Source organism: Octopus bimaculoides, chromosome 3 (genome assembly GCF_001194135.2).
Source record: "Octopus bimaculoides isolate UCB-OBI-ISO-001 chromosome 3, ASM119413v2, whole genome shotgun sequence".
In the NCBI taxonomy this organism is placed as follows: Eukaryota; Metazoa; Mollusca; class Cephalopoda; order Octopoda; family Octopodidae; genus Octopus; species Octopus bimaculoides.
Genome location: NC_068983.1, coordinates 149,709,914 through 149,722,947, shown reverse-complemented (window position 1 = coordinate 149,722,947; position 13,034 = coordinate 149,709,914). Strand labels below are relative to the sequence as shown.

At 38.2% G+C, this 13,034-nt stretch overlaps 1 protein-coding gene across 1 annotated transcript in view; it reads right to left on the bottom strand.

Annotated features, from left to right (window-relative positions):
• Positions 1–3,887: 3,887 nt before the first annotated feature.
• Positions 3,888–13,034, bottom strand: part of LOC106876678 (gem-associated protein 2) — a 27,459-nt gene continuing 18,312 nt past the window's right edge. Inside the window, exons 5-8 of the mRNA XM_014925312.2 lie at positions 11,118–11,249; positions 7,364–7,432; positions 5,956–6,066; positions 3,888–4,267 (exon numbers count right to left, since the gene is read on the bottom strand). Of these exons, the coding sequence (XP_014780798.1) occupies positions 4,175–4,267; positions 5,956–6,066; positions 7,364–7,432; positions 11,118–11,249 (405 nt within the window). The 3' untranslated portion in view covers positions 3,888–4,174. The remainder of the gene's footprint in view (positions 4,268–5,955; positions 6,067–7,363; positions 7,433–11,117; positions 11,250–13,034) is intronic.

Genomic DNA, 13,034 nt, shown 5'->3' with positions numbered 1-13,034 from the left:
GCTCGACTAAAGGCGGTGCTCCATCATGGCCACAGTCAAATGACTGAAACAAGTAAAAGAGATCTTTGGCCTTGCACTCACTTGTAATGTTTTGAACCCCCAGCCCCATGAGAATACTGGTTTATGTAACATCAACATGAACTTGAAGCCCCTTCTTAGTTCAAGTTTCAGTTCTATAGAGAATGTTTTCTGTAAATGCCCTGAAAAAGGCAAGCTTTACTGTGATTGCTAGATGTTTTTAAGCTTATTACAAACACTCTAGGTTAGATCATTGCATTGGCCTCCTTGAGTTATATACCATCATTGGAATAAATTGGCCAGTGCCTTTCATCTTCATTCAGGTCAAGTTTGGAAGTATGCACCATTGCAGCGCATCACTGCATCCACCGTCTGTCAGTATCTGCTCAGGTCATCCCAGGCAACACTCTGAGCAATGTACCAGTCAGTTCCCATTTCTGTGAAACATTTCCTCATCTGCACTTATCATGAGGCATGTAACCAGCCAACACAAGCTGTCACCCCAACTGGATCATCAGAGAAGAGGAGATGGTATGCAGGATCCAACATGGAAAATTGAGCAAAATTACCAAACAGCCTAAAATGTCCATTAACCATATAAGTAACAAGAGCCTCCCAGTTTCTGAGTGTAGTCAGCTGTTTTACCACCATACAAACCTCACCTAAGGATGGCAGATCACAGCTGATTGGCAAGTTAGTCACTCGGGCTGACGGCATCACAGAATTCAGAACAGTACTAGGTTGGTCTACCTTATACAACTCTTCAAAGTACAATGCCTAGCGATCCACCACCTTGAGCTCCTCCATTGGGAGCGCTTCATCATAGTCAAAGACTCCAGAGTACTGAGTGGGAGGCTCTGCCCACCTAAGCATAATAATTCTTCTGTAGACAGTACACGAGTCAGGAGTATGAAGTTGACTCTCGACCTCCTCAGAAATTCCACAAACCTGCTTTTCTTTGTGTTCTGACTACCACACATCTCAGTCCCCGAAATAAATCATGGGGGACCCCACCTAACCTCGCCCTGCTGCTGCACACCACCAATGTGAGGGTCTCCCGGTAAAGATCACATCTCCTGACCCTTTTTTGAAAGCCATACAACCTCTAGCAGCCAATAACAGCATGTCCTTGTAAGTTTCCCATATCCCTACAGTTCCAGTCAAGGGACCAGCACTACATAGCTCAGACCCAAACTGCAGTAAATAAGTCTTGCTGAGAACGTTGTCTTTGAGTCTGTCGACATCCAGTCTGGGACTGGTTGTCTTCATCTTCATTGATGGTCATATATATTCAATCTTCTTTGTATTGAGAAACAAACTTTGGCTAAGGCATTCTTAAGGGATGTTAACAAATCTTGTATGCAACACTGTTGATGAGCTGTGAGAGTAAGATCATAATCAAAATCAAAGAGATACATGCTCTATTGACGTCTGAATTACTTCTGCTAAATGGTGAAGCCTTTGTCTTGAATAGAATCGAGACTTTGCTCAAGGATGTTGTCCGTCTCCCTGAGGGATTCCTGCTATTGTTGGAAACTCTTCGATCATCTATGCTTTTCACAAAGTTTGATGGGGTTTAGTACATGATGGTGACAGCGTTGATAATTTCATCTGGAATACCATAGTTCAGCAGGATATGTAACATGGTCTTTCTGTTGACACTAACAAATGCTTTGGAGGAATCCACAAATACAATTGAAAACTTTTTCTGGGAAATCCTGAGCTCTCCTATAATTCTTCTTAGGGCAAAGTTCTAGCAGAAGCTATTTTGGTTCCATCTTAAAATGGAATCAATGTGATTAAGCAGCATAGAGTTGTAATTTTTTTTAAGCAAGAGGTTGGGGTTTAATTCCTCAGTAACTTTAAGGCAGATGATCACAGTTTTTTTTTTAAGGAGAATAAATGTAGATTTCAAGAATGCAGTTGGTTTCTTTCCTTGTTACAGAAGTCCAATATATGTTAGTAGACGAGTGGACTCTTCCAGATGACAACTGAGATAATATCTGGACTTTTTTTTTAAACATTTGGGGGAATGGGCTAATATGGATTGACAGGCTATCTATTGGGCTAATCAAAAAGGCCATTTGGTTTTTGTTGGTACTAAACTTCAAGTACTAATAAGTAGCTAACTTCAGTTTTACCGCTGTGTACGGGCACTCATTTGAGATTTGATACTTCAATGTAGTTTGACACAATCTTGCGACAAGTAGTATTTTGTGTGTTTCAGACCACCCTGAAAATGGAGAACCAAAATGAGCGTTATCGACATCACGTGCTTTTTCTTATTTCAAAAATGGTTAGAAAGTGGCAGAAACCTGCAAGAAGATAAGTGCTGTGTACGGAGAGAATACTGTTATGAAACATGTGTGCCAGAAGTGGTTCTGACGATTTCGATCAGGAAATTTTTTGATTCAAGATGCACCTCACTCTGGCCAGCTATCTGAGGTTAACAGCAACAAAATGGAGTTAGTCGTCATCTATAACAATATGAAGTGCAAACAATCATGGAAGAAGAGCAGTGAAACACCACAGACAAGCTTCAAAACAGAACTTCACTCGAAGAAAGTTATGTTTCCAATGTCATGGGATTGGAAGAGTATTGACTGTTACGAGCTTCTTCTAATGAGCAGGGCCACTGGTTCGGATGTGTATGGTGACAAGCTGGACAAATTAAATGCAACAATCCACCATAAGCGTCCGGGACTTGCTAATAGTAAAGGCACTGTTTTTCATTATGACAATGCCAGACTGCACAGGTGCTAGTTACACAACAATGGCATCAGCTATGATTTCACTTGGCTTGATAGGTCTTTTCAAGCACAGAATATCACCTGACATTTGAAGGGTGCTTTTTACATGCCACTGGCACAAGTGTCAGTTACAAGACACTGCCATCAGCCATGACGGTGATTTCACTTAGCACTGCATATCACTAAAGGTCTCAGTCACTTGTCATTGCCACCATGAAGTCCAACATTCGAAGATCATGCTACACCGCTTTGTTCCATGTCTTTCTGGGTCTACCTCTTCTACAGGTTCCCTCCACAATTAGAAATTGGCACTTCTTCTCACAGCTGTTCTCATCCATACGCATCACATGACCATTCTCTAGTACTGGTAGTGGTTCAGCTATAAGAACAAGGTCACCAGCATACAGGAGCTCCCAAGGGCAGCCTGTCTTAAATTCCTCTGTCATTGTCTGGAGGACTATGATGACTTGGAGGGGACTAAGGACTGATCCTTAGTGGACCCCTACTTGTACTCTGAATTCATCAATATACTTGTTGCTAACCTTCACCTTACTGACAGCATCCCTGTACATGGCTTGTACAACTCTCACCAACTACTCATCTATCCCTAGCTTCTGCATTGATCATCAGATAAGGGAGCGGGGTTCTCTGTCAAAGACTTTCTACATGTCAACAAAAGCCAGGTACAGGGGTTCCTTTTTGGCTAGATATTTCTCCTGCAGTTGCCTAACCAAGAATATAGCATCAGTCAGGCTCCTGTCAGGCACAAATCTGAATTGCATGTCATCTGTACTAACTTTCTTCCTAATTAATTGAGCTATGACCCTTCCTGTGACTTTCATCACCTGGTCCAGCAATATGATGTCTCTGTAATTATTCCTGTCTAAAGCGTCACCTTTGCCTTTGTAGCAGTTGACTATAAATGCTGCTACACCAATCATTGAGTATGACTCTCTTGTGGACAACCTGGTTTAACTATACGGGTAACTAGGCTATAACCTACTCCAGCAGATATTTTAAATTCTTAGATAAAGAAAAAAATGATCTGGTCATGGGTGAATTGGTTTTGATCATAAGTTTGATCAAACTATGTATCAACAACAATAATAAAGACAGCAATAAAAGAGAAAACCTTTGTTTATCAACTAATGAATGAAAAATACAGAATGGAAGTCTCTTTGAAATGAACTTGCAAAAATCATAGACAGCCTGAGGAAACACTGAGTTATGCTGCAAGTTGATAAACAAGGTGATTGGTTTGTTATATACAGTCCAATATTTCTTCTAAAGAAGCTGAGCCAGCAAAAGTCTAATTAGTGTAAATTAACTTTCAAATCATAAGTTAAATCATTAGCTGCTGTTAAGATATCTTTGCAATCTTTTCTGTTAATGAAATCTCTCTTGTTTTAACTGCTGATGAGATCTTTCTGTTCAAAATATTGGCACACAAGACAGATAATGAGGTTCAATGGAGTGAGATGAGGATCTGTAGTGCTGTTCTGTAAAAGAAAAATAGATATTGCAATGTTTTAAAATTTCTGATGTAGATTTTTTTTTTAAATATCTTCTTTTATTTGAAAACAACAAAATATTATATCAAAGTCATAATCAGTATTTTTTTTGCTAATATTCTTGAGAAAGGCATGTAAGTCTTAATTTTCCATTCCCATTCCTTTGAAATATAAGCCCTCAACTGCCATACCAAAAAGAAAATATTTTTTTTGCTATTATTATCATTTTCTCATCTGTTCATGAGCAACTTTGTCATCACTGCAAGTTGACTAAAATAAGCACTTGGTCATACTAAGCTCAATTCATTTAACTATAACGTTACCTCCTAAAATAACTGGTTTTGTCATTATTCAAAAAGAAATCAATATCTAAAAGAATCTTTTTCTAAATTAGCTAATAACAAGCAATTTTACATCATCTATTAGTGTAGATTAAAATATATTTTTTTTTATTAGTTACTGTCATTGAGTAACCACTTTTCTAGTCAGCCCTGATCATAGCAAGTAGACAGTCACTAAAGCACAATTTCAATACTTTAGATATGCATGTCTCTGTCTAATAAAGGATTATACTGGTTATTCCAACATGAAAAAGTTTAATATGTGGAGTACGGTGTGGTAACTTGGATATACTGCATTTTCTCCACTGCCCTGTTTCTTTTTATAGGTCTGTGGATATCTGGTTATTTTTGTTGTTTAGCCTCCAGGTCAGTCTTGATTGAGTAGACCTATACTCAAAGGCAGTTCAGTTGTTTCAGATGGAGTGTATCTATGACTACATTATCCAATATGTCTTTCCATTTTCAAGATGATAGGATGTGATTTTGCATGGAACTTGAATACTATTTCTAGCAGGCCTGACAACTGCATAAAGGTTTCTTCGTGTGGTGGCTACAACAGAGGCAGTCAAGATGGACTTCATAGGACAACAATAGTATCTATACCTCAGCACTTATTTCAAGTAGAGTACATTTCAAACTATACACTGCCATCTTAAAGAGGGAAAAATTTATTGGAGTAAAAGACTTTACAACTATATTCTCTTACTACAATTAACAATTTCAATAGCTAAAGAATTAACAATTAATCCAAACAAAATAATACAAAAACAAGCACCACATAGACATACATCAGGACTCACACTTTCTAGACAGACATAAGAGAAAAGTAAAGGTTTTGTGCACATCATTGAATGAGAAAGAAAATTTGATTGGTAAATGGAAACAAGTGAGAGGGAAAGGGAACAAAGAGACTGGATTATCAAATATTAGAATAAAGTAGAATAAAATAGAAGCATAAAATACTTATCAATTATTTAAATATATCTGATAAATACACACAGGGCAAATTAATCTAAAACCATTTCAAACATGTCCTAGTTTGTATTTGACTTAAATAGTGTATACTATTTATTTCTCTTTGTAGGCAGAGGTATGAGGAGTACATGTCCTCTAAAAAAGTGGCCGATAAGAAATGAAACATATCAAGATAATCTCTCTTGTTTTCCACTGGGATTGGAGGTTAATAAAATGTATTCACATTTGTTTGCTTTCTACAGTGTAAACATTATAAACTGGGCTAACTACATTACAATTTTCTTAATTATAATAGCAATTCTAGTAATGTACTTGTGTGAAAAGCCCAAATTGGGAAGTAATATTATCAGATTAACATACCATCAATGCCCGTAGTCGAGCACAAATCCTTGCCAAATTCCTTATGGCAGAACAAGCTTCTGGAGTAAGAGGTTTCTGTAGACAGGTTAATAATGCAAAAATCCACTGACCCTGCAATAGAAACAAATACGTCACAAAATAAATTAGAAAAGTAAACATTAAGTATAAAAAAACACCATCATCATCACTTAATGTCCATATTCCATACTGGCATGAGTTAGATAATTTGATAGGACCCAACAAGCCAAAGGACTCTGTGGTTTCTACAGCTGGGTGCCCTTCCTAATGCTAACCATTTACAGAGTGTATTGAGTGCTTTTTTGTGTCACTATTATGGTCACCAAGTAATCAAAAACACGACCCTTTGACTGAGGAGGGTGTGGTATTGCAGGAGGTGACTTATGCCAAATGTTGATAGAAAGATAGGAAAGGGTGTCTTGTTGAAGGTGACTCACAAAGGAGATGACAGGGAACCAAGACTCCTGGCGGTTTGCTGTACTTGAAAAGACATATCAAGTTAAGTAAAAGCATGGTTGCCCTTGCATACAGCTTGTCTCCTACAACCCATGCCAGCTGAGCAACCCTAATCTTGCAAGCACTCTAATCTTGCAAGCTGGTGTCACATAAAAAGCACCCATGCCGGTACTGCATAAAAGCACCCAGTACACTTTGTAAAGTGGTTTGCATTAGGAACAGCGTTCAGCAATAGAAACCATGCCAAAACAGACAGGGAGCCTGAACAACCCTTCAGCTGGTCAGCTCTTGTCAAACTGTCCAACCCATGCCAGCATGGAAAATAGCTGTTAAATGATGATGGTGATGATGATGTGCCAACATGCTTTTATTAACCCTTTAGCATTTAAACCGGTCATATACGGCCCAAAATATTTCATCTGTTCCATGTTTAAACTAGCCACATCTGGCCTTTCACACGTACCCAACAATATCCTTCAAAACATAAATAATCACATCATTGAAATCTCAAAGCTACAAGATAATGCATGATTAATTCAATGTGAATAAATATGTGTTACATTTAACAGAGTAATCTGAATGCTACAGAGTTAAGACAGTGCACTAGCATCATCATCATTTCATCAGTATCATTTAACATCCATTTTCCATGCTGGCATGGGTTGGACAGTTTGACAGGAGCTGGTCAGATTCCATGTCTGTTTTGGCATGGTTTCTACAGCCGGATGACCTTCCTAACACCAACCACCTTACAGAGTGTATTGGATGCTTTTATGCAGCTCCGGTAAAGGCACACTTACATGGCACCAGCACCCATGAGCTGGAGAGGGATGTAGGGGACATGCCTGTATGCAAGGACAACATGTATACAAAAAATAGTCTCGTGTATACAAAAAAGTGTCCAACTAGATAATAATGAATTATTAATATTTACCTGGTGGTGTGTGAATCCAATGCTTTCAAAGCAGTTCATATGGTAATTCAAAAGTTGTTCAATGCAGTGCTGAAAAAGAGTAGAATGAATGTCTTAAGAGACATTTTAGAGACATAGCAAAAAATATCATGAGATTACACAGTACAAAAGTTGTGAAGCTAATGTGATGAAGTGACCACTCCTACAAGCATTGCATTAAAGTACATGAACCTGGTTGTCTCAGTTTGCTACACTGAAAACAGGTTCTACACATGGTTGTTGTTAAAGATGGGTGGGTTCTACTAGGTCGACTTGTATTGCACTATATGAAGGAAATGCCTTCAAAATGTGCACCGATAGTACATCATCATCATCATCACTGTTTAACATCCGCTTTCCATGCTGGCATGGGTTGGACGGTTTGACTGGGGACTGGTGAGCCAGATGGCTGCACCAGGCTCCAATCTGATCTGACAGAGTTTCTACAGCTGGATGCCCTCCCTAATGCCAGCCATTCCGAGAGTATAGTGGGTGCTTTTACATGCCACCGGCACGAGGGCCAGTCAGGTGGTACTGGCAACGGCCACGCTCAAATGGTGTTTTTTACATCACCTGCACAGGAGCCAGTCCAGCGGTACTGGCAACACCCTCGCTCGAATGCTGTATTTCACGTACCACCGGCACAAGTGCCAGTAAGGCGATGCTGGTAACGATTACACTCAAATGGTGCTTTTTACATGTCACCGGCATGGGGGCCAGTCAGCGGCCCTGGCAACAATCACGCTTGGATGGTGTTCTTAGCGCTCCACTAGCATGGATGCCAGTCATGTGGTGCTGTCATCGAATTTGATTTCAATTTCACTTGCCTCAACAGGTCTTCGCAAGCAGAGTTTAGTGTCCAATGAAAGAAAGGTACGCCTAAGTGGGCTGGTTACACCACTGGCATAGGCCACGGGTTATGGTCTCACTTGGCTTGCTGGGTCTTCTCAAGCACAGCATATTTCCAAAGGTCTCAGTCACTAGTCATTGCCTCAATGAGGCCTAATGTTCGAAGGTCATGCTTCACTACCTCATCTCAGGTCTTCCTGGATCTACCTCTTCCACAGGTTCCCTCTACTGTTAGGGTGTGACACTTTTTCACACAGCTATCCTCATCCATTCGCACCACATGACCATACCAGCGCAGTCGTCTCTCTTGCACACCACATCCGATGCTTCTTAGGTCCAACTTTTCTCTCAAGACACTTATATTCTGTAGTGTATGCTCAAAACATCAAAAACTTTTCCACTCTTCCTGAACTTCAAATTAATACACCTGTTTGTTGTTACTTCACCTGTCTTTGTCTTTTGTTTTCTGTACATTTGAACCATATATATATATATATATATATCTTATATATAAATGACAATTTTTGTCTATCTGCCTATTACCATCTTGGTGCTTATAGCAGCAAACTAATCTTCACAAAACCTTGCATACATGTTAAACTAAGACCCAGTTCAGTTATAGGCTAATTGGAACCTATTCTCAAAATACAAACAACAATCCCACCCCACCTCACCCCCACATCCTTCCCTGACTTCCCCTTGCCCACATAGACATTCCCCTTTATTTACCCTCACAACCACCAATATATTACCTATAACTCCTTATTTCTTATTTTCTATCTATTTTTATATTTCCTTACCTTTTATACCCTAAAAATTCTCTTAATTCACTTTCTTCCACACCCATACACACCCCCTTTGAAAACTTACAAGTACATACGCCTACATACACTTCTATTAGATCATACAGTACACACACACACTCGAACAACAAACAATATACATTTCTGCTGCAGAATACGGGTCTTTCTGAGTACAGCAAGGAGCCAGGCATCTCAGTCCTTTATCATTTTGCCTGAAAGGCTTCAGCATCCTAAAGCTGTTCTTCAGTACTTCATTCCATGTCTTCCTGGGTCTCCCACTTCCATGTGTTTCATCTACTTTGAGAGATTGGCACTTCTTTATAGAGCTGTCAGCATCCATCTGTATCGCATGACCAAACCAGTGCAGTCTTCTTATATATATATATATATATATATTTATATATATATATATATATTTATATATATATATATATATATCTCATAGCAATATGTTACAAAAACAAAATAGAAACTACACGTGGAAATATAAGGGGAAAGTAAGACGAAAAATAAGCAAAAATGCACAGTGGAAATCAAAAAAGTTAAAGGCTTTTTATGAAAAGTAACGATAGATATATACAATTAGATGAACTGAAGTAGGAATAAAAGTCATTATTGTGAATTGTTAAAGAGATTCAAAAGCATACCAGTTTCGTAAAGGACTAATCATCGCTTTGAATGCACACCGAATACTGAACAATGTCAGGTCTACTAGTCCCTGAGTAAAAAGATTGTGTGTAAGGGAGGTAAGTAGTTCTGAATTTGATGCAATTAGAGTAGATATAGATCTGCAATGTGAATGGTGTATGGGATGTATGGGGGTTAGTGGTATTAATTGAAAGGTTAGTAGTGTTCTGTATTATGTTATGTATTCATATTTAGTTGTGGAAGATATCTATTGATGAAAGTTGCCTCTTTATTCATTCTTTGTTGTACTGAGGTGTTCTGTGAACATTGATAGAAGGGGAAAATTAGGAAATTAGGATTAAGATTCCTAGCACACCTTTCTATGTGTCCACTGACCTGTATCTGTCTTTATTGTGGGTAGCAAATTTACATACATACATACATATATATATATATGTATGTATGTATGTATGTATGAATGACTATATGTGCACCTGTGTTTGCGTACATGAGGTCAGAGAAATTTATCTCCCTTGTCTTTCATTTTTTGGCATCCAATCAAAGAAATCAAGCCAAAGCTTAATCACAGGCAAGTTGAGGTCACCTGACCCATCTGATGAGCAATACCCCTCAAATACATGCTAACTCTGACCATGGCAACCCATCTAACCCATGCCAGTATGGAAAGTGGACATAAAACAATAATGATGGTTACATATGTGCGTGCATGCGCGTAAACATAATAAATTTGTTTGCCAGTAGAGAATACATCCACCTTTTCAGATGGTGTGTGTTCAAAACACAGATGATACACTAGTTCACCAGTTTAAGAGTACTTTGAAACACCATGGTATTGCAACCAGTTTGAATATTTCCTCGGCCAAAGCTGCTCCACTGGACCAGCGAACCTCACAAGAATATGAGGTGCACACTAAACATTGAGGACCCAAATAATAAAGAAACACACACACACATACAGACAGACACACAAACAGGCTTCTGTATCATTTCTGTCAATCAAATTTCACTCACAGGGCATTGGTCAATCTTGGGCTATAGTAGAAGATACTTACCCAAGTGGAATCAAACCTAAAACCACATGGTGATAAACCAAGCTTCTTAACCATTCAGCCATGTCTTCTGCAGGAAATGAACCTAATGTTAAGTTGTGAGACCTTTTCTGGCGTGTTTTCATTGTTTCTTCATGATACTTAGACAATGCTCCAAGCAATTTTTTGATCTTCTTCTATACCCATATCTTCATGCATCATTTCAATTTGCAATCACATGGTTCTGTGATTGCAAATTGATCCAACTACGGCACCTTAGACAAATGTCTTCCATATTATCCTCAGGTCAATGCAAGCCTCTTAAAACAATACATATATAGAGTCTAAAACATAAAGAAGTAAATGCACAAGTGCATTATAAGGAAAATGCTCGGAAAAGAGTTTTACCTGCTCCATAACAGAAACCAAACTGAGGAAAGGAAAACAACCACCTTCTAGCACGTTAGACTCATCTGGTGTGAGGTTTTTCAATCTTCCAAAACATAGTTTAAACCATTCTTCAACTTCAGATGCTAAAGGCTGCAAAATAGAATATATATAATTAAAGAAGTGAAATTAAACAATCTGACAATGTGTTGTGTAAGAAACTCACCCATCCATGACTAGAAGTGTAGCAATAGACCATGCAAACAAGGAAAAATTAATGTAAAACAGTTAAAAATATTAACAATGTATCTGAGTTCAAATTCTGCCATGGTAGACTATATCCTTTCATCTTTTCAGGATCGATAAAATAAATACCAGCTGAGAACTGGAGTTGATATAATCGAAATTGATGCTGGCCTTGTGCTGAAATTTGATACCAATGTTAACAATGTATTTATTCATTATTAATTAATTAATTCTTGTAGATTTGAAGATGTATATTTGATTGCTGTTGTTTGTTCATCATCAGACAATGCCTCCTCACTTTAGATGATGCATAATTATTACACATGCAATTAATCACTTCATTGATGCAAGAGGAATTTGAGTCACCATGAAGTTTCAGCTTTGTGTCTCCTCAGTCAAAGCTACGCCACCAGATGGATGAATCTGATTGGAGCATGTTTACACATCAGGAAATAATTTGTTTGCTGATTCCTTCTTTGTTCTGGTGATATAGCATTGACTGAGGAGAAACTCAACAAGGTCTCAAGTTTTAATGTCCCCTTACACCAAAAAAACACATGAACCACATATTATTAGCACACATCATTTAAAGCAGTGGTTCTCAACCATTTTTTACCTGTGGACCCCTTTCATTCCTATTTTACTTGGATGGACCCTTATGTTTAAAAAAATTTTATATCTTTATAATAATATTAGGGATTGTATTTAATAAATGCTAAAATATTTGGTGATTTGTGGAAGTATAACCAATTTATTGCACATAATTCAGAATTTATTCAGAATTGCTGAAGCATGGAATAAATTACCAGCCTCAGTTGTTAGCTGTCAAAGCATTACATCTTTCAAAACTTCCATGCTTCCTGAAATTCACCGACAGTACAACCTGATGCTCCTACTTCCAATTTTTTTTTAAAATCATATTTTTGAAGACTTATTCACTGTTCACTTCCTGCGCATATTCTATGTACTGCTCATGCAGTTTTGTTTACTTTTTCTGGTGAGATATAGTGCACCTGAGTGCTGTGTATAATAAGTTCATTATCATAAATTTTAACAGAATCTTCTATAGACCCCAATTGAGAACCATTGAGCTAAAGGCAGGAAGCATTCTCTGATGACAAACAAACAACAATGATCAGATATTCATGTTCAAATATACCAGAATGTATAAAGAATGAACAGTTATATTATTGTTTGGATTTTCAAAGTTCTGCGTACAACCCTAGAAATAAAAAATATTATTTACTAGGGATGTAGAGAGTATTCCCATTAATAAAATAAAAAGAAGACATGTGAGAGTCTCTACTATCCCTAGAAGACAATATATATGAAGGAAAAGAAGGAAAATCATCATCATCATCATCATCATCGTTTAACGTCCGCTTTCCATGCTAGCATGGGTTGGACAATTTGACTGAGGACTGGTGAACCAGATGGCTACACCAGGCTCCAATCTGATTTGGCAGAGTTTCTACAGCTGGATGCCCTTCCTAACGCCAACCACTCAGAGAGTGTAGTAGGTGCTTTTATGTGTCACCCGCATGAAGGCCAGTCAGGCGGTACTGGCAATGGCCACGCTCAAAATGGTGTATATTATGTGCCACCCACACAGGAGCCAGTCCAGGGGCACTGGCAATGGAGTGTAATATCATAAGTGGATGGATATATTTTAAATCAACAGAAATGAGCAAC